General features: G+C 52.1%; 7 protein-coding genes and 2 non-coding genes across 9 annotated transcripts; 5 read left to right on the top strand and 4 right to left on the bottom strand.

The window, feature by feature from the left end:
* Positions 1 to 27: 27 nt before the first annotated feature.
* VE01_06449 (uncharacterized protein) lies at positions 28 to 1138 on the bottom strand. Its single transcript, XM_018275895.2, has 3 exons — positions 1055 to 1138; positions 911 to 1006; positions 28 to 861 (listed from the first exon to the last, which is right to left on the bottom strand). Exons 1-3 carry the CDS (start codon positions 1079 to 1081, stop codon positions 241 to 243), a joined length of 744 nt encoding a protein of 247 aa, XP_018129551.1. The 5' UTR covers positions 1082 to 1138; the 3' UTR covers positions 28 to 240.
* On the top strand, positions 1129 to 3669 carry OCT1 (Mitochondrial intermediate peptidase; the record flags this gene model as incomplete). Its single annotated transcript, XM_018275894.1, has 3 exons — positions 1129 to 1179; positions 1235 to 1315; positions 1387 to 3669. 3 exons carry the CDS (start codon positions 1129 to 1131, stop codon positions 3667 to 3669), a joined length of 2415 nt encoding a protein of 804 aa, XP_018129552.1.
* A 210-nt stretch (positions 3670 to 3879) lies between these two features.
* VE01_06447 (uncharacterized protein) lies at positions 3880 to 5914 on the top strand. The gene is made up of 2 exons (XM_018275893.2): positions 3880 to 4364; positions 4419 to 5914. The coding sequence occupies exons 1-2, from the start codon at positions 4059 to 4061 to the stop codon at positions 5889 to 5891; spliced, it is 1779 nt and encodes a 592-aa protein (XP_018129553.1). The 5' UTR covers positions 3880 to 4058; the 3' UTR covers positions 5892 to 5914.
* A 183-nt stretch (positions 5915 to 6097) lies between these two features.
* VE01_06446 lies at positions 6098 to 6231 on the top strand (the record flags this gene model as incomplete). The annotated part of the gene is made up of 1 exon: positions 6098 to 6231. It is a non-coding gene; the product is annotated as a tRNA-Gln (tRNA).
* A 295-nt stretch (positions 6232 to 6526) lies between these two features.
* On the top strand, positions 6527 to 6599 carry VE01_06445 (the record flags this gene model as incomplete). Its single annotated transcript has 1 exon — positions 6527 to 6599. It is a non-coding gene; the product is annotated as a tRNA-Gly (tRNA).
* Positions 6600 to 6835: 236 nt separating this feature from the next.
* VE01_06444 (uncharacterized protein) lies at positions 6836 to 8904 on the top strand (the record flags this gene model as incomplete). The annotated part of the gene is made up of 4 exons (XM_018275892.2): positions 6836 to 7681; positions 7753 to 7806; positions 7876 to 8370; positions 8443 to 8904. Exons 1-4 carry the CDS (start codon positions 7358 to 7360, stop codon positions 8902 to 8904), a joined length of 1335 nt encoding a protein of 444 aa, XP_018129540.1. The 5' UTR covers positions 6836 to 7357.
* Positions 8905 to 9047: 143 nt separating this feature from the next.
* PRE2 (proteasome core particle subunit beta 5) lies at positions 9048 to 10451 on the bottom strand. The gene is made up of 3 exons (XM_018275891.2): positions 10199 to 10451; positions 9881 to 10102; positions 9048 to 9801 (listed from the first exon to the last, which is right to left on the bottom strand). Exons 1-3 carry the CDS (start codon positions 10334 to 10336, stop codon positions 9304 to 9306), a joined length of 858 nt encoding a protein of 285 aa, XP_018129536.1. The 5' UTR covers positions 10337 to 10451; the 3' UTR covers positions 9048 to 9303.
* A 179-nt stretch (positions 10452 to 10630) lies between these two features.
* On the bottom strand, positions 10631 to 12052 carry VE01_06442 (uncharacterized protein). Its single transcript, XM_018275890.2, has 3 exons — positions 11976 to 12052; positions 11381 to 11912; positions 10631 to 11329 (listed from the first exon to the last, which is right to left on the bottom strand). The coding sequence occupies exons 1-3, from the start codon at positions 12035 to 12037 to the stop codon at positions 10823 to 10825; spliced, it is 1101 nt and encodes a 366-aa protein (XP_018129537.1). The 5' UTR covers positions 12038 to 12052; the 3' UTR covers positions 10631 to 10822.
* Positions 12053 to 13579: 1527 nt separating this feature from the next.
* On the bottom strand, positions 13580 to 15003 carry VE01_06441 (uncharacterized protein; the record flags this gene model as incomplete). The annotated part of the gene is made up of 1 exon (XM_018275889.2): positions 13580 to 15003. Exon 1 carries the CDS (start codon positions 14933 to 14935, stop codon positions 13580 to 13582), a length of 1356 nt encoding a protein of 451 aa, XP_018129538.1. The 5' UTR covers positions 14936 to 15003.
* Between the last annotated feature and the right edge of the window lie 546 nt (positions 15004 to 15549).

The raw sequence follows: 15549 nt of genomic DNA, 5'->3' as shown, positions 1-15549 counted from the left end.
GTGGGCAGACGACTAGTGTTGGTGTTTGTATATTTGAGAGTGAGGTTGTTAGCAAAAACCCTACAGGATAATGTTAATTGTGGCTTGTTGTTTGAGCAAAATTCACCAGCGGACTCGGCTTGAGAACGGCCGTGAGTTCTAACAGATGATTCCATACTGACGTGATTTCTAATGCTTTATTTTATATCTTAAACAAAAAGGGAAGTTTTGTACAGTAGCTCGACTCATACCGCAGCTCATTTATTTCCCTTTGCTCACCCATCCCTCAACCGCTTCCCTTCCCTCGCCGACCTTCTCGTCAACAACTCTAACCGCCTGCTCTGTGTGCACCCTTGTCATATAAATCGCACGCTCAATGCCAGATTTCGCCTTCAAGTGCCCATTGGCCAAAGCTGGGAACTTTTGCTCGTACTTCCACAGCAAGTCGCTGACGTTGCGCATGGTTACCGGGAGAACGACCCAGCCGGCCGCAACACCGATTGCTAGAGGGGCGGACCCTCTGAGAAGTATGCTGCGGTTGCGGGTGGCAATGCTACCAGCCATGGCGGCAACAAGCACGTATACAGCACCGGGCATGATCCTCTCGCCGGACGCACGCGATGGCGCCAAAGAAGCGATCGTGCTTGTGAAGTTGTTCTCGAGGGCTAAGAGGGAGTCCATCGCCGAGTTGATCTTATCCTCGGCAGCGGCGACATGTGCGTGGATGAACAGACGAGTCTTGCCAATTTGGACAGCAAGTTGGTCGGTAGGTGACTGGCGTGACTTCTGCGCCTGACGGGTAGCTGTCACGAGCGAAGACGACTCGGCGCCTGTTGATGCGGGGGCTGTCGGCTCGTCATCGTATATCGATTTCCGCTTGGACTGTACATTATTAGCATTGTGATACATATATTCCAGGCGAATACCATACGTCTTCTGATCTAACCTCCTCGGCATGGAGAGTGGTTTTGGGATAGAGGATGGCAGCCGCGCCCACCAAAGCAGTGGCTGCGGGTGCAATTGCCCTCTATAACCAGTTAGCTCTTGTCGATATGAATTGTTCAATTATTCTTACCGATCGCAGGAGCGGAGAGAAAGACATCGCTTGAATTGAACCTGGCGTAAACACTCAATTGACCAGTTGAAGAAATGTCTGATGTCGGCTCAGAAGCTTGGTCGCGGCAGCGGCAGATCGCGGAAGTATGCGCTATCGGATAGTTCTTAAAGCGGCGGCGCGTATAAACCTTATTTCCAGAACCGGGAACCAAACGACGGCGCTGGGTTCTATATCGAATTTCTTGTATATTTTCATGTTTATGTGAGCGAGAGGAGAAGAGTATGTTTACGGTAGCACGTAATCGCCCGTGGGTATGTGCAAAATGCATTTCAAACCGATACAGAGCCCAGACGCGCCTGCAATATAGTACGGCAACACAATATATCGATCGCGAATCACGACCAAAACCAGTCGACAATTCAGCTCCAGGAGCACTTCACGATGAGAGGACTCTCAGGCAGATATTTGACTCGAAGGACTTTTGGAAGGAATTCTCTTCCTCGTCCAAAGCCGGCGCGAAAGGGCACAATATAGGGCTCTTCCAGAATAGATATCTTGTCAATGCCAAAGGATTCGAACGGTTTGCCGATGCAAATCTTCAGAAGGCGAAACGAATTGTGAGCAAGGTGCTGAATGCATCATCGAAGCATGAATATCAAAGCATCGCCAGAGATTTGGATAGACTGAGTGATATGCTATGCCGGGTTATCGATCTCTCAGACTTTGTCCGAGCTACACACCCCGACGAGAGGATACAATACGCTGCCTCGCAAGCTCACTCTATGATGTTTGAGTTTATGAACGTTCTGAACACGACAACGGGGCTTAATGAGCAGCTGGGGATAGCTATGGCCGACCCGGAAATTACAGCAACATGGACAGAAGAGGAGATGGTTGTTGCACAAGCCCTCAAGAAGGATTTCACAAAATCGGCCATCGCCCTACCAAAAGCGATTCGAGAAAAGTTCGTACGATTATCGCAGGAAATTAGTGAAATTGGTCATGATTTCGTGGAGTCCATGGAGCCAGCACAGCGAGAACTACAATTCTCAAGTGGCAAGCTCAAAGGAATGGATCCCCTCCTAGTAAGGAGTGTCACGAGGTGGGGATCTGCTGTGGTACCAACGCACAGTGACATTTCCATTGCAGCCATCAGATCCGTCCAAGATGAAAGCGTACGGAGAGATCTGTTTCTTGCAAATAGGACGTCCTCCCCTGCACAGATTCGGCGACTCGATGACTTGATGAGAAAGAGAGCACAATTGGCGAAGCTCACTCAATACGAAAGCTATGGACATCTAGCTCTAGGGGATAAGATGGCGAAGTCCCCAGAGTCTGTCAATCAATTCTTGAGCGCCTTGTCCGAAGGGAACAAGCCAAAGGCGAAGCAGGAGGTTGATCAACTACAGCAACTTAAAGACAGGCATACAAATGGCACATCTGCTAGGCTGCAACCTTGGGACAAGGATTTTTACATGTCCCAGCTGCGATCGTCCATGCGCTCCAAATCTCGGAACCCCGACTTTCTGTCGGCGTACTTTTCCCTTGGGACCGTCATGCAAGGTTTGTCCCGTTTGTTTACAAGACTTTATGGCATTCGATTTGCACCTCGAGAAACCGTTCACGGAGAAGCATGGAACAACGATGTGCGCCGCCTCGATGTGATCTCAGAGACTGACGGACACGTCGCTGTGCTCTACTGTGACCTCTTTTCACGACCTGGAAAGTCGCCTAACCCGGCACATTTCACACTCCGTTGTTCGCGTGAAATTGCAGAAGAGGAGGTTCAAGAAGCTGCCGTTTCCCACGACCGCATCTTTGCCTCGGCTGAGGAGGCTGCCAACGACGGCATGGCTACCTCGCGTGCCTCTGGCTCTCTGAGGCAACTCCCTACCATCGCGCTTATCTGCGATTTCCGCACATCAGCTAAAGCCAGTCTCCTCAGCTTCAGCGAGGTGCAAACCCTCTTCCATGAAATGGGCCATGCAATTCACTCTATCCTAGGCCGCACCTCGCTACAAGAAGTCTCTGGTACTCGTTGTGCCACCGATTTCGCCGAGTTGCCGTCTGTACTTATGGAACACTTCGCGGCTGATCCTACTGTTCTCAGTCTCTTTGCCAGGCATTATGAGACTGACCAACCCCTCCCATACCGACTTGTGGAGGAAAAACTTGCGGTTGATAAGCAGTTCAGCGGCGTGGAGACCGAGTCCCAAATCATCCTCGCGATGCTTGATCAAGCATACCACTCGGAGGCACCGCTTGATAAGTCATTTGATTCCACGCAAGTGTTCCACGAGATCCAGAGGCAGCATGCGATGTTACCACAGGACCCAGAAGGGACGAGCTGGCAGGGTTTCTTCGGGCATCTCAGCGGCTACGGTAGTACCTATTACAGCTACTTATTTGATCAAGTCCTAGCAGATCGGATCTGGAAGGTGGTGTTCCAGGGTGGACAGGACGGGGCAAGTATTGATAGGGAAAGGGGGGAGAGGATGAAGGAGAGCGTTCTGAGGTGGGGTGGTGGGAGAGATCCGTGGAGATGTCTATCGGATGTCCTGGGAGACTCGAGGGTACGAGATGGTGGGAAGGAGGCGATGGCAGTTGTAGGGAGCTGGAAAAAGGCCAGTTAATGTACGATAGCGTGTATAACCAGGCTGCTGGGTGGCCGGTACATAGTGTATAACAACGGAGTAGAGATAGAGGGACTTTGGATAATTTAGTCCAATCACTTCCATTCCAATATACCATTCTCAACAAGCAATTTCGCTTATAGTATTATAGACATAGAAACCGTTTCAATAAATAAGTGAAAATATGCGTAGCACATGAATTTATCAAAACTGAATTGTTACTGCTGTAACCCCATGAGTGGTAAGTGGTTCAGAATATTTCGTCGCTGGTCGCGCACGGACCAATCGAATTCTAGCGCCGATCTCCATGTCTTTTATCTTTACGGAAAATCATAAAAAAAGTTAGAAAGCAGTGCTGCCGCTGCGACGCCAAGTACCACCAGAAAATAATGGCACGACAACGCTCAAAGAAATCGTCCGGCGATCAAAAGTCCGTGGAGAAGCAGGCGCAATCAGAGTTCTCCCAGCAAAATGGGGAACAGAGCGACAATGAGAGCGTGGAGATGATGGACGCTGGGGAGGATGAGGATGAACTCGCGAGATTGGTGCTTGGTGACGATACGGGGTTTATGGCTCAGCTGGGGCAGGAAACGATGGGGGATCTTGATCTTGAGGCGGACAATGAAGATAATGAATCTCAATTGGATGTGGAGGGAGAGGAGGGGGAAAACCTGGAAGACGTCGATGATGCTGAGGTATTACTATTTGGCGCATCCGATTTTTATAACCCCCGCTAACATATATTCTAGCTTTTCTTTATGGATGCAGGCCCTTCGGAAGTCAACGATAGAGATTTAATAGCACGCCCCGGATCAGACGACGAACAATCCGACGGCGACGAGCCAGCCTGGCAAGACAGCGACGACGAGAGGCTGACCATCTCCCTAGCCGGAAACCCTCGACTACGCAAGTTACGAGTCAGCGAAGCAGAAGACATGGTGACGGGACCAGAGTACGTAAAGCGACTAAGGCGACAATTCGAGCGCCTAAACCCCGTCCCCGACTGGGCCTCCACCTCCGAGCCGCCCTCCAAACGCCGCCGCAGGTCCTCCGCCTCATCCAGCTCCTCCCTCTCAGACGACGACATGGACATGGACGAATCGCTCTCCGCCCAACCCCTCGCACAACTCCTCCGCAGCTCCAACTCCCTCATCACCGCGTCCGCGGACTCCAAGCGCGGCAAGCTACGCCCTGAAGTCATAAACATCCAGCGCACTCGCGATATACCCATGGTCCAACCATCCGCGATCAGCTCCCTCCAATTCCACCCCATCCACCCCGTCCTCCTTTCCTCCGGGCCAGCAGCAACCATCTACCTCCACCACATTGCGCCAGATGCGCTTCCGACTCCAAATCCCCTCCTCACTTCCGTTCACATAAAATCTACCCCTCTACACACTACCGCATTCCTCGGCCCTACTGGCGATAAGATTTTCTTCTCTGGTCGTCGACGCTACTTCCATAGCTGGAATCTGGAAACGGGCGATATTGCAAAGGTCACGAGTGTTTATGGGCAAAAGGACGAGCAGCGCAGTATGGAGCGCTTCAAGCTGTCGCCGTGTGGGCGCTATATGGGTTTGATCGGCTCCTCGAAGAAGGGAGGTGGAATCGTCAATATCCTAGACGCGCACACGTGCCAATGGATCGCCGCAGCAAGAATCGAGGGACGGAATGGTGTTGCTGATTTCGCGTGGTGGAGAGATGGAGAAGGTCTCACGATTGCTGGGAAGGGCGGTGAGGTCGGAGAGTGGAGCGTTGAGAGTAAATCCTTTATCGCGCTCTGGCAAGACGAAGGCGCGGTTGGCACCTCGGTACTGACTCTTGGTGGACGAAGTGGGCAGAAAGAGCTTGGTGGTGATCGATGGGTTGTTATTGGGTCATCGAGCGGTATCGTTAACATCTACGACCGCCGGGCGTGGACGAACAAGGGCGAGGTGAAGATCCCGAATCGACCAGAGCCGACGAGGGTGTTCAAGCAATTGACGACGCCGACGAGTTGTTTGGAGATCAGCCCGGATGGACAGTTATTGGTCATTTCTAGCAAGTGGAAGAGGGATGCGCTGAGGTTGATTCATCTCCCCAGCTGCACGGTTTATAGGAATTGGCCGACTGGGCAGACGCCGTTGGGGAGGGTGAGCGCGGTGGCGTTTAATCAGTCGAGCTCGCTTTTGGCTATTGCGAATGAGCAGGGGAAGATTAAGTTGTGGGAGATACGGGTGTAGTTATGGATAATGGGATTGTTATACAATACAATACATTACTTTCAAACATTTTATAGTTGCAAACTTTGAAGTAGTGCCACTGTGAGAAAGAAAGGGTTAATCCCATATCTCGCCAACGTTCGTTTCCCTGTAACTGTCCCTTGAGCGTCCTCAGGCATCACAATCACCTATATAATCCTCAATACTGGTCCTCGGTTATATCCACTGGTTGTATAGTGTAGTGGTTAGCACGTGGGATTTTGATTCGGATTCAATTTCAAAATTGGATTAAACACTTTGATTATGTGTATACATATAAACAATTTTCCCGAATCCCCGGTTCGAGCCCGGGTACGACCTGTTCTTTTTGATGTTTTTTTGCCTTTTTTGGGTATATTTTTTTTGCTAATTTTTTATATGGAGGACGAGGATTTGGCGATGGGGATAGGCGAGGCGAGGCGAGTGCTGTTTTTGTGTGTTTGGCGACGACCAGGTTTCTGTGTACGGATAATCGATAAAAGACTCTCTGATGACGTCTGGTGGGCAAACCGACTGACGTATTAATTTTACTCTTTTGCTTTTGGTACGGTCCATTTTTACTCCGTCCCTCATTTATAATCCACAATAGGCAAGCTCAGTACATCAAAAACAAATCCGCTTCTGTGGTCCAATGGTTAGGATTCCACCCTTCCAAGGTGGAGGTTCGTGTTCGATTCACGGCAGTTGCAACACGCAATATCTTAGGATTATCTTTTTGTTGTTTTTTTGTCTTTTATTTTTATATATACGCATCGAGAGGATGAGGTTGATGGGTGATAGGAGATAGCTGTGTCTGTAGAGAAGGTGATGCTGTTCTTTCTTGGCTGTATTTTTGCATAGGAGTATTAGTTTGCTACAACTATGGAGAAGTACACTACTTCCACCTCCCCCGCGTCGTCGGAAACCACTACCCGTATTTCCCCAGGATTCCCTTCAAGGGGCCTGGAGCAGAACGGCCCAAGAAGACCAGCTTAGTTTAGCTGCATGAAACGGCAAAATAACAAGCATTCGAAATCTACACACGGACGCGGGTTATTTCATTTGCGCTGCGTGGAATTTCATTTATTTTTTGATTAAACCCCCCCGAACCCCGCTTTGATACCTCGTTGAGCATAGCACAGCAACACAACTGGTGCTGATAATGCTAGAGGAGAGGGTCAGGGATGTGAGAGTTTGACGGCCCGGGAGGAGGTGGAGGTTTGGTTCCGTGAATGGTTAACTTCTCGATTTGGAGGGGTGACTGAGATGGTGCGGAGGATGGGTATGGGGGCATACCTTGCTGGTTGGTCACTTGGGGATGTCGAGGTGGTGGTTACATTGAGCTTTCCTCTCTGGACGGACTGCGCAGTTGGTTATTATGGCCACCATGTCCAGTCTCAATGACTTCCTTCTCACACGGTGCAGTATACCTCCTCAGATGTCCCTCCGGGGCGTAGACTGGCGATGCAATGGCCCTCATAGCCTCAAGCATGGTCTTTTCCTTCTCCCACATCTTTCTCTTTGGCGTTCTTATCCTCTTCATCCTCTATACCCTCCGCTCCTCCGTCAGTTTCCAAATAGCTGTCCCAAACTACTCCACCAGTAGAGCAAACCACTACCCATCCGAAGAGACCCTGCGCTCCCGCTCATTGACGGAGGAACAATGCAGGACTGCGTTCCCAGGGCTGCTGAAGGAAGTCGATGATGCTGTTGCGAGGGGGAAGTTCGTGCAGGATACGTATGATCCCGAGAACTCACTCGGGCCTGTGAGGGGGAGGATAAAAGATGGGAAGGTGAGTTTGTTCATTCATTTCTCACATACATCGTCCCACATAGAAAGCTAGGCTAACTGCATGTTATCCAGCTATACATCATCTTCGCCCAGCGCGAAAATGATATGTCCAAAGACGCCGTTCGCGTAAGCCTCCCCCCCCTCCACTTCCACCAGCACGCTCCATCTCCAAAAACCGAGACTAAACAACCCCAGTACCGCTTCGCCGTCCTCTCCCAACTCTACCGCGCCATCCTCACCTCCCCCACCCCCCTCCCCCCAACAACCTTCTCCCTAACCGTCTCCGACACCCCCCGCACTGGCTCCTGGTCCTTCGCCCGCCCCGCCATCACCCCCTCCTCCCCTGCCCAGAACCACTGGCCCATGCCCCATTTCTCGCACTGGACGTGGCCGAACCCCCTCGTGGGCCCGTTTGACGCCGTGCTCGATCGGATAGCGGGGATAGAGAGGGAGGCGAGGTGGAGGGAGAAGATCGATAAGGCGGTTTGGAGGGGGACGGTGTGGTTTAGTCCGATTGGGAATAAAGACCTGCGTAAGAATTTGGTGAAAGTGGCGAAAGGGAAGGAGTGGGCGGATATAGAAGCTGGAAGGGCGGAAGTGAAGAATGCTACTACTGGGGTGGTGGTGGAGAAGGGGAATGAGATTCGGATTGAGGAGTTTTGTAGGTATAAGTATATCATCTACACTGATGTACGTATCGCCCCCTTTTTTTTCTCTAAAAGTGAGCAAAGGATTAAAAAAAATGTCAACTAACCCACCCAGGGCGTAACATACTCCGGCCGCCTCGCCTTCCACCAAGCTTGCGCCTCTGTGCTGATTACTCCCCCCCCAACCTACCTCCAACCCACCACCCACCTCCTGCGCCCTCTCTACTCACCCACCCTCCCCTCCCCCCCTACCTCTCACCCCGAATGGCCCTCCTACCCCCCCTCCGAAGCGAACATCATCTTCGTGAAACCGGATTGGTCGGATCTAGAAGACACGATTATATGGTTGAGAGCAAACCCAGAGGTGGCGGAGGGGATAGCGAGGCGGGGAAGGGAAGAGGTGCTGTTGGGAGGGATGGGGGGGCAGGCGGCGGAGGCGTGTTATTGGAGGGGGCTTGTGAGGGGGTGGGCTGGGGTGGCGGGGGGGTGGGAGGGGGAAGATGAGGTGGAGGGGGTGAGGTGGGAGGAGTGGAGTGTTAGGGGGGTTGGGAATGGAGGGGGTAGGAGGGGGGGTTAGGAAGGATGGGGTGGGTGATGCGGCGGAAGGGGATGATATATCTGTAAATAGGCCGTGGTGTAGAATATAAGTGTCATAACATGCATGAACATGAGCGGCAGAATGGCAGCGGTTGACGGGTAGATCAAAGTAACTCTCTATTCCTCGCGCCCACGACAGCTAAAATACACACGAGTCCCCCGTCCCCGTCCCCGTCCCCTTCCCCCCTCTCGAACGGTCTCCGACTCAGTCTTCCGTCATGCAAAGCCCCGAACTTCCCGCCAATATCTTGATGCAAAAAAGCTACTATCGTACTCCTTTCTCCGGTTATTATCCTCCCCATCCCATCCCACTCCCCACGTCCCCATTCCCACCCCATCCCATCGGAAACACAGCACACACCTATCGTACCACCGCCCCTCAAACCAACTCACTCGTCACATTCGAGAACTCGCCCTTCTCCAACTTCGTCTTCCAGAAAATCGGATTCGTATCGTTGAACCCATGCTTGACCCAGCCCTCCTCCTTAACATGATACAAATTAATATACCCACCCGAATACGCATCCCTATGCGTCGCGGCAAGAATACTGCGTCGTCCCAGCTCCAGCGCCTCCTCCTCGGTTAAATCGTATCTGTACTCCGCATCCAGCACACCGTACGCGAACGTCTGTCCAGAGCCGACGCAGAACAGGTTGCCCGCCAACCGCGTGCCGTCGGAGTCGATGTAGTAAAGAGCGGGGCCTTCGGAGGGGGTCACGCCCGCGCACATGGTGCCCATGGAGAGGCCCATGCCTTTGTAGCTGTAGACTATGTTGGCGAGGATCTTGGAGGCGGCGGCGACGGTGATGCGGCGCTTTTGGCGGAGCTCGTGGAGGCGGCATTGCATGCCTAGGTAGGCGAGCCAGTATTGGCAGTCCTGTTGGGGGATTCGTCAGTTCTGGTCCTGGGATCGATCGTCTGGGGAGGAAGGGGATTGAGGGACTGAGGGAACTTACGGCTGCGCCACCAGCCATCGTGCCTAACAAGCTGCTGTTGATCTCGATAACCTTCTTCACTGTCTGCGAGGCAATCCAGTTCCCAGCCGTAGCTCTCGAATCCGTCGCCACAATAATACCGCCCTGGAACCTGAAAGCCAGCGTCGTTGTGCCGTGAGCGATCTTGATGGGGCAGTTGGGGTTGGAGTAATCGTCTGTTGCCGCGCGGAGCCATGATGACGGCTACGGTTGTAATGTCAGCATTCCGTCGTTCCAACGTCTGGAGGTGGCTTGATTTCAAGGAAACCGTGTGAAGGGAGAGAGTGGATATAAACTCACTTGCGCAACGGGCGGCATGGCGAACTTCAGACTTAACGCTGGCACCTCCTGGACCAGCTCCAGCTCCTCCTGCTGCTCCTTTGCGTATCCCTCATTCGCGAACATCGGCCTGCTGTAGCGGGCGACGAGAGAGTCCATCTTGACGTCTGTGCCTCCAATCTGTCGTGAGGATGTGGTTTCGGGTGTGGTTTATGTGATGGAGATGTGGTGGTGAGGTTGATGAGAGCTTGTCTTGTTGGGCGTTGTTGGTATGGGCTTGCTGGAGCTTAGGCAGGCGAGAGCTCGCGTCACAACAGGCATGCTGTAACCGCGAACACAGCTGCATGAATCACGTGATGTGATGCACGATTTACAGGGATGCTGAATTTAGACTGAACTTGAGACTTAGTTGATGATAGCTTCAACGACGGAATTTTAAACTTTGAACTTTGGCTCATTTTATAATATACAATTTCTTACTAGAAAGACTATCTCTACGGAAACAGCAGCACAATAATTAAAACCATTCGTGATATGGTCGTAAGCAACGAGTCCGAGTCCCCACGAAGAAGGATGCCTTCTCCATTCCAAACGCCCTTTCATCCCTCTCCATCTTCTTCCTCCACCGCCCATTATTGATGAAATTCAAACCACCTCAGCTCTCTCTCTAGTCACATTAGGGGTGTCAACATCCTCAACAAAGGTCGCCCTCGGCTTCGAAGCTCCGCCTTGTCCGTTCGTTGCGCCGCTCGAGCTTCCTCCACCCACCAATGTCGTGCCGTGGGGAAGGTAGGTGCCTCCTTGGGTTCGGCTCTCATCGACTGATGGGATAGTCTGCAAAGTTTCCTCGCCTTCATAGCTGGTGTCAGCTCTTACACTGGTGGGCATCAGGTTCGAATCAATCTGGTTTGAAACGGGAACGTCCTCGGCCTCAAGGCGCCAGTCGCGCAAGTCCTCCTCGGCGTCGTTGAGGATCTGGCGAGCTTGGTCGACGTGCTCGAACTGGGGACGAGTGTCGCCTGGAATGACTGGAGTGTCATCGAGGAGGTTCAGCATGCGGCGGCCGTGGCGGGCGAGAATGATCTGCTTCTCTGCGCGCTCGATGGTGGCAGCGAACTCCGCGGCGTAAGCCTCCTTGAGCTTTTGGCGAGTCTAGAGGTGTGTTAGCAGGCATTCAGATAATTGATAATGCAGTATACATACGATATTGGTAAGTTGGGCCTCGGCCACCAGGTTCTCCGCCTCTGCTCTAACCAGCTCCTGCTCCAAGACCACCAGTCGCGTGTTCTCTGGCTCCTTCATCTTGAGCTTGTGAATCTCATCCTGGATCTTCTGTCTGTTGTCCCTGCTCGGCTGGACGCTCTTCTCCGTGTTTCGGATCGTCTTCAAAACAGACCTGGCATCGTCCAGGTTGTGCGCGTAGACATCCTCCTGCTCGCCCAACTCACTGAGCAACACACCGACCTTGTCGGAAAGCTCGGAGATGGCATCATCGCCCGTCTGTTCGCCCCAGTCGGAGAGCTGTGTGCCAACGGAAAGACGCTCTTTGCCGGCGGCTTCGTAGGCGCCGATGAGGTTGTTCTGGGTCTTGATGAGGCGGAAGAGTCTCTTGGACAGCTCAGGCTGGCCGGCTCCGCGCAGGCTGGAGAAGGTGAAGCCACGGCGCGAACCCCCTTGTGAGGAGCCGCCCTGGTTCTTGTTCCCGCCCGAGCGAATGGAGAGTGCTGCTCTATTCCTAAGCTGGGCGTTAGCTTTACGTCGTGCAAAAGCGCAGTAATGTGAGATATCAAGGGCTCACAGCGGAAATAACTTGAATTCCGATGAGGAAGAGGTGCTCCAAGACTTGCGATGACCGAACATGATGTCTTGAGAAATTGAAATTTGGATTGTTGACTTACATTGTAAAAGAGGATTCTCAGTTCTCAGGGTGTGTTATATGTTTATCAACTGCGACGTGGTCAGCACCTTCTTTCTCTGAATCAAAACCCCGCACTGAATCACGCGGTGAGTAAACAGTAAGCGTACCTTGGGGGTCAATATCAAATATCAACAAGCTAGGCGATCTCGTAGCTAGTTAATCGGAACGAAAAAGTTTGTTTTTTAGAAGGAATATATTATTCCAGAGTGAGTGCGAAGAGATAAAAAATTACCAGTAGGTAATCGTCCACACGACCCTTGCTTTATTGTAAGGGTAGCATGATCGTGGGGGAGCTCTAAGCACGATGATATCATGATGTTGTCAAAGTTGCACTAATCATTGGTTGGGTTCTGGGCTGGAGCGTACGTCATCCTGCGTACGGGCAGGCAGTTTGGCAACGCCTCAAAACCCTGAATTATATGCTTATACACAATAGCATCATAAGTTTTGAGGCTTGAATAACTACATGATAGGGATGCGTCGGCATCAGTTGCACATATAAGGGACACTGGCGACAATGGCACACAAGCCAGCCGTCTCACGAGTAACCCCATCCAAATCCCACCAAGACTCAGCAAACCCCATGTTATAAGCCGCCGTGAGAAACATAAACACTACTTATAAGACTTGGAACCGGTTATGTCATGAATCATCGACTCACAAAAGTGCTTGAGTATATACATTCCCCATTATCAACTTACCTATTTCATCCGATCTAAAATCTCTCGTCCACCCTCCATCAAGAAAACCGCACTACCTACACACACTTGTCTCACTACCCTGAGGCAGCACCTGCACTTACCTAAGCCTCCTCCTCCTCCTCCTCCTCCTCCTCCGTCTGACACAGAACCAAATCAACAATGTGTCTCCCCATCGGCCCTCGCTCAAGCCTCCACGATGAAATGATTATGCGGCCCCGTCCGTTCCTCGGCACGCGACCAGCGGTGTATCCGCGGACAACTTTGCCCCGGCGGTCTATGAATGCCGGTATGGGACCGACTGTTATAGGAGGACCGAGGTTTGGGGCACGGGGGTATAGAAGGGTGGGGGGTATGGGGATGGGGTACCCGATGGGCGGCATGGGCGGCATGGGTATGGGCGGTATGGGTTATGGGGGAGGTATGGGTATGGGAGGTATGGGTATGGGAGGTATGGGTATGGGAGGAGGTATGGGAGGTATGGGAGGTATGGGTATGGGAGGAGGTATGGGACGTATGAGTGGTAATTGCCGATAGTGTTAGCCTTTGCAAGTTTTGGTTTCTTCCGTGTGTTTAGATTAGATGTTTAGATGTGTAATATATAATATAGAGATACAATATACACTCTCACAAACATAGATTCTCTTAGAGAATGCTCGACGAGAATGATACCAGGGATTGGACAATCCGAAGCTTTGCAGTCACCGCACCACAGTATGATGATCACAATGAAGAATCCAACCAACCTTCGTATATTATTACAAGACATTATATTTTACATATATACTACAATTGGGTATCATCCGCTCTTATCCATCCCTCCGCTCCCATAATCCCCCCATCACCAGCCTCCGGGTCAATAGCCCACTTCTTCAAACTCCTCACCTCCAACCCACTCCTCCACCCCGCCTCCCACATCTCCATCCCCGTCCACGCAATCATAGCCGCATTATCCGTACACAAACTCATCGGCGGGAACACCACCTCCACGCCTTTGAATCCCCGCTTATCCAAAAGAGACCGCAGCATATACTTCAAAAACTGGTTCGACGCCACACCCCCCGACACGACGAGCGTGGATATGTCTTTCATCTCCGGCGTCCCCAAAGCGAGGAGGACCCGCGATGCCAAGTGCTCAAACGCGACTCGCATCGTCTCTTGCGCCAGGAGTCGGCGCTCGGGATCTGACATCTCTGGATTACTCTCTACAATACGGCGTATTATAGCGCCAAGTCCCGAATATGAGAACTCCATAGACGATGACTTGTCTTCAGACAGCGGCGGTCTGATAGCCCAGCCAAACTGGGTCGTCTTCATGGTGTTAAGACCGCGCTGTGTTTCAGGTGGGGTATAATCGTAGTCCTTCGCCCCATTCGGGAACGCGAATGCCTCTAACATCGGACCGTACATGACGCTCTTCCCATTCTCCAGCAATGCCTTGGGCAGAATATCGCGCGCGCACTTGTCCAGCACGTTGCCGACGGGTATATCCGTCTTCTCAGCAAGAATGGAGTGCGAGACTATATCACTAGAGTGAACGAGCATCGTATTCCCCCCCGACACCAGGAGAGAGAGAAAGGGGAACCGGGGATGTGATTCGGCTGATTCCGAGGATGCGTTGAGTGATGATACAAGCCGTGGTGTCAGGGCGTGGGCTTGCATGTGGTTGACGCCCAGCACCGGAACCTGCCACGCCACCGCCAACCCCTTCGCCATATCTAACCCCGTCATGAGATTCGACTGCATCCCCGGCCCCCTCGTAACGGTGATGAAATCCGGCTTCTCCCTCAGCGTATCCGCCTCCCCCTTCGCACCACGGATCTGCACCGCATTCCCCCAAGTAGCCGATCCAGCCTCCCTCTCCGGCAAGCTTCGTAACGCCCTGTTAACCAGCAGCGCAAGCGATTTCTGGTGCGATTCTAGCGCGATGAGGGGGTGGACGCCTTGGAATGCGCGGTTATCTGAGGTGACTTTGTCATGAAAGTGTAGAGTGCTCTTGGCCTTTTGCTTCTCGAGGATGGCGACGGAGGTGTCGTCGCAGGAGGTCTCGATGGCGAGGGTGAGGAGGGTTCGGCGGCGGTTATGGGGCCGGGTGAGGGGGAGGCATCGTGGGCGCCTGATGAGAGGGAAGGGTAACCTCATCAGGGTGAATGAAGTTGGTGGAAATAATTGCTCTTCTACGAACAGTAATATAGTTTTTAGTATCTTGGAGCTCCACATGGTTATGGTTCCAAGGGTTGATGGAGGCGGTAATCATGTTTCTGCCGGATTTATTTCGACTTTTGGGCTCACCGCTTTCATGAACCACGGCCTTTTGAGAACTACTCACGAACCAACGAATGAACGAAAGGCGTGGTGTTCACAGAACACGAGGAATAGAATGCACAGAATAGAATATATTCCCAACCCCCTCACCTCCAACTATGTATCTATCTATCAACTCCATCAAACAAACCATCGCATCACCGTCCACCAAATACGCACCAAACCAGCCCAGACAAGCAGAGTTCCAGCCAGTCTTCCCTCGACTCCATAAAATAACAACCCCCACCCCAATCCAATTCCTTATCCCAAACCCCCCAAAACAACAAACGCCAATTCTCCGCCCCAAGCCATCTACATAGGCCGGGGGTAAAAACCTCCTGTATATGCAAAAACCCCAATCCCACCAGCCCGCAATCCGCCAGCCAGAATAAAGATATCATCGTCGTACATCATAAACCCCCCCCCCCTTCCCCATCTCCCCCCTCACCCCT

Source organism: Pseudogymnoascus verrucosus (genome assembly GCF_001662655.1).
Source record: "Pseudogymnoascus verrucosus strain UAMH 10579 unplaced genomic scaffold scaffold_28, whole genome shotgun sequence".
In the NCBI taxonomy this organism is placed as follows: domain Eukaryota; kingdom Fungi; phylum Ascomycota; class Leotiomycetes; order Thelebolales; family Thelebolaceae; genus Pseudogymnoascus; species Pseudogymnoascus verrucosus.
The sequence above is the reverse complement of the archived record's forward strand: the minus strand, read 5'-3'. Positions and strand labels throughout refer to the sequence as shown.

Coding starts and splice junctions, on each gene's coding strand:
- VE01_06442 (XM_018275890.2), bottom strand. CDS start 12,037: ATGTTCGGTCATCGCAAGTCTTGGAGCACCTCTTCCTCATCGGAATTC. Junction 11,913..11,975: donor GAATTCAAGTTATTTCCGCT/GTGAGCCCTTGA, acceptor CGCCCAGCTTAG/GAATAGAGCAGCACTCTCCA. Junction 11,330..11,380: donor AGGCCCAACTTACCAATATC/GTATGTATACTG, acceptor ACACACCTCTAG/ACTCGCCAAAAGCTCAAGGA.
- VE01_06447 (XM_018275893.2), top strand. CDS start 4,059: ATGGCACGACAACGCTCAAAGAAATCGTCCGGCGATCAAAAGTCCGTG. Junction 4,365..4,418: donor AAGACGTCGATGATGCTGAG/GTATTACTATTT, acceptor CATATATTCTAG/CTTTTCTTTATGGATGCAGG.
- PRE2 (XM_018275891.2), bottom strand. CDS start 10,336: ATGGACTCTCTCGTCGCCCGCTACAGCAGGCCGATGTTCGCGAATGAG. Junction 10,103..10,198: donor CCATGCCGCCCGTTGCGCAA/GTGAGTTTATAT, acceptor TTACAACCGTAG/CCGTCATCATGGCTCCGCGC. Junction 9,802..9,880: donor CGATGGCTGGTGGCGCAGCC/GTAAGTTCCCTC, acceptor ATCCCCCAACAG/GACTGCCAATACTGGCTCGC.
- VE01_06449 (XM_018275895.2), bottom strand. CDS start 1,081: ATGTCTTTCTCTCCGCTCCTGCGATCG. Junction 1,007..1,054: donor TCTCTCCGCTCCTGCGATCG/GTAAGAATAATT, acceptor AACTGGTTATAG/AGGGCAATTGCACCCGCAGC. Junction 862..910: donor AGGAGGTTAGATCAGAAGAC/GTATGGTATTCG, acceptor AATAATGTACAG/TCCAAGCGGAAATCGATATA.